Source organism: Typha angustifolia, chromosome 7 (assembly GCF_048772165.1).
Source record: "Typha angustifolia cultivar Huaian chromosome 7, ASM4877216v1, whole genome shotgun sequence".
NCBI lineage: Eukaryota > Viridiplantae > Streptophyta > Magnoliopsida > Poales > Typhaceae > Typha > Typha angustifolia.
This window is the reverse complement of record NC_133245.1, coordinates 7238568-7241738: the sequence shown is the minus strand read 5'-3', so window position 1 is coordinate 7241738 and position 3171 is coordinate 7238568. Positions and strand designations below refer to the sequence as shown.

The 3171-nt window shown below is 46.0% G+C and overlaps 1 protein-coding gene across 2 annotated transcripts; it reads left to right on the top strand.

Annotated features, from left to right (window-relative positions):
* Positions 1-591: 591 nt before the first annotated feature.
* Positions 592-2748, top strand: LOC140763903 (ACT domain-containing protein ACR8-like). Of its 2 annotated transcripts, XM_073102282.1 has the most exons (5): positions 592-747; positions 835-979; positions 1065-1775; positions 1877-1981; positions 2064-2748. In XM_073102282.1, exons 2-5 carry the CDS (start codon positions 881-883, stop codon positions 2442-2444), a joined length of 1296 nt encoding a protein of 431 aa, XP_072958383.1. In that variant the 5' UTR covers positions 592-747; positions 835-880; the 3' UTR covers positions 2445-2748. The 2 variants fall into 2 exon arrangements, with proteins under 2 accessions (XP_072958383.1, XP_072958382.1); XM_073102281.1 differs by having other exon boundaries at positions 667-979.
* Positions 2749-3171: the final 423 nt, after the last annotated feature.

The following is a 3171-nucleotide window of genomic DNA, read 5'->3' as shown; positions in this document are numbered from 1 at the left end:
TCTTAAGAAATTGCACTATCTGACATCTTTTTTTTAATATATTCAGTTTATATTAAATTGTAAATTTGTAATGATCTATCTTAAATGATATTATTACGTGGGAGTTTCTCTTTGTCGGGCAAAACTTCTATTTAATCTCTAATTACACAATTAATAATTGCTCCTGGAAGTAGAAATTTTCGGGGGACTTTTTGGAGTGCCCCCTATCATTGCTCGAGATAGACTAGGTGGTTCGTTAGGCACAAAGGTCAGGGACGGTATGCGATCGACATGGGCGGCGCGAGGGAAGCTTGGGGTCAGAGACTCAGAGGCCATTATCCTTGTCGGGCCCCATCCACGCACTCAGAACAACCCAAATGCCAAGCTTTCCACCACCTCCACAGCACGAGGACTCCAGACTAATTACCCAGTCATAACTATAATTAATTAATTGCACCACTTCAGTACTATATCTTGGGGGTATAAGAAAGTAAGAAGATAGGGTGGGCTAGAAAAAAAAAATTATATAATAAAAAAGAAGGGGTGGGAATAAGACTAGCGTAGTCGATCCAGGTCGGGCAGGTTTTGTTTAGTTCACTGCCCAGGGCCCCCAGGTCAGGCATGTGAATGATGGCCCTTGGCGTATAAACTCGGGTTTGAACATTATACTTATTTATATATAAAAACCGATGGAGAACCCCATGGGGTTGGGTATAGGTTCTCACTACCTAACAAAAGTTCTCTTCCCCTTCCTTGTAGCTATTTGAGGTTAGTACTTCCTGTACCCAAAGAAGGGTTCATTGAGTTCCTTTGAATTCGTAGCTGGAAGGTTTGAGTTTGTTGCTTCTCATCCAGTACTCAAATCGAAGCCGAGAGAAGAGAAAGGAGAGAAAGAGAAGAAATGGGATGGAGCTCTTGCTTGGACGAGTTTGAGAGACTCGCAAACATTCCCAGAGTCGTCATCGACAATGGCGTCTGCCCAACTGCGACTCACGTCAAGGTAAAGAATAAGAGTAAGCGATTTAATTCCCAATTAAATCTTGCACGTCTTTCCTGGATTAACCCATGATTTTATTCATCTTTAGGTGGATAGTGCCCGGAAACACGGGATCCTCTTGGAGGCCATCCAGGTCCTCACCGACCTCGATCTCACCATCCAAAAGGGCTACATCTCATCCGACGGCCGCTGGTTCATGGACGTCTTCCACGTCACCGATCGCCACGGCCGCAAGCTTACTGATGCCGGCGTTATCTCCTGCATCGAGCACTCCCTCGTCGCCGACTCCTCCGCCGACAACGGTTTGGATAAACTAACGGCGTTAGAGCTAACGGGAGCCGATCGCCCTGGTCTCCTCTCTGAGATCTTCGCCGTGCTTGCCGAGCTCGAATTCAACGTCGTTGAGGCCAAGGCGTGGACCCACAATGGCCGGATCGGTTCTATAATCTTGGTCAATAACTCGGACCCAGGTTCGCAACGAGTCCATTGCATCGAATCGCGGCTGCGGAACGTTCTCAAGATTAGTGTCTCGTCTCCGGCTCAGACCAACTCGGATCGGAGGCTCCACCAGCTCATGTTCGAAGACCGGGACTACGAGCGCGTCAACTCGGGGGAGAACTCGTCCACTTCTCGTCCTTCCGTTTCAGTTACGAACTGGGTCGAGAAAGGCTACTCTGTTGTCACCGTGCAATGCCGGGATCGGCCCAAGTTGCTGTTCGATGTTGTGTGCACTTTAACGGATATGGAGTATGTTGTGTTCCATGGCACCATTAATACCGATGGCGCCAGAGCGCACCAGGTACGATTTTTATTTCATTTTTGGTGGATTTGTTTTTATTATTTTAGGATTAGTAGAAAGGCTAATTACTTTCAATTGGTTTTTTTTTCGCAATCTTTTAGGAATTTTACATTAGGCATTCCGATGGGAGCCCCATCAGCTCGGAAGCCGAGAGGCAGCGTGTGATCCAATGCTTGCAAGCCGCCATCAAGCGGAGAGCATCCGAGGTAAAAAGAATTCGAATACAAATGAGTAATTGATGCTATTTTGTCTATTATTATTCGTATTAACATTATCGGCAATGAGCAGGGAGTTAGGCTAGAGCTATGCACATCGGATCGGCAGGGTCTACTCGCCGACGTGACTAGGACATTCCGGGAGAACGGGCTCTCGGTGACGAGGGCCGAGGTGGCGACCAGAGGCCAGATGGCGACGAACGTGTTCCACGTCATCGACACCGCCGGCCGCCCCGCCGACCCCAAGACGATCAATGCCGTCATCGATAGGATCGGCGCGGATTTCCTCAAGGTGAACGAGGATTCTCCGCCGCGCTTCTCTGCCGGCGAGGAGGCCGGTACTGGTGGTGGGGCTGGACTGTTCTACCTGCGCAGCCTAGTGAAGAGGAATCTCTCCAACCTGGGTCTCATTAGATCCTACTCTTCATTGGAGACCAAACGAAGCGTCACATGACGGTGATTGGGGGAATCTACGTGGCAATTGTTGGGTATTACTACAAAGCCTATACCTTGCTTCCACTTGTGTTTCATATGGAATAGTTTGTACATACAAAAAGATTAGTATTAGTTTGGGGAGACATGGAAGTGAGACAAGGAAAGGATAGCTGTTAGTTGTTCGAAGTAAGGAGTCAGGGACCCAGTGTTTGTTATGTTGTCAACTACTTGTGTAAATTCGTAGTTGGATGGTTGTATGTCTTCTTTATTTGTACATAATGAAGTTGATATATGGTACTATTTCTAATATTAGTGTTTGACTACATCTAGATTTGTTAGCTACAGTTCTGTGTCATTCGGAATATTCCACCTCCTTTTACCTGGTCATTGAATTTATTATGCCTTTTTCAATGCTTCAATCCTTCGACTCTTCAGACGAAACGCCACCTGCTTCATTAACAGCTATGACTCATTAGAAATTCTGGAAGGTGAATTAATAATCAAATTCTTTGAATCTGAGAAAGAGACTGCGGCCCTCCCTAGCCCCGTCCACCGATGCATCTGTAACGCCTTCTTTCAAGCCAGTGTCACTTTCTTGATGTGCTGTATTATGGAGGTCAATTTTATTTTGTAATTTTAAAATTTATAGTTGACTAGGAAAACTGGTGTTTTAGCTAAGCAGACAATGATGGTCACTTTTACTGCTTGGTTTTTATTTTTTTTCTGTTTATCAAGGCACTGGATAA

Excerpts from the sequence above, each read along its gene's own strand:
- LOC140763903 (XM_073102282.1), top strand. The coding sequence starts at position 881 with ATGGGATGGAGCTCTTGCTTGGACGAGTTTGAGAGACTCGCAAACATT. Across the intron at positions 1,776-1,876 it reads ATGGCGCCAGAGCGCACCAG|GAATTTTACATTAGGCATTC; the intron begins GTACGATTTTTA and ends GCAATCTTTTAG. Across the intron at positions 1,982-2,063 it reads TCAAGCGGAGAGCATCCGAG|GGAGTTAGGCTAGAGCTATG; the intron begins GTAAAAAGAATT and ends GGCAATGAGCAG.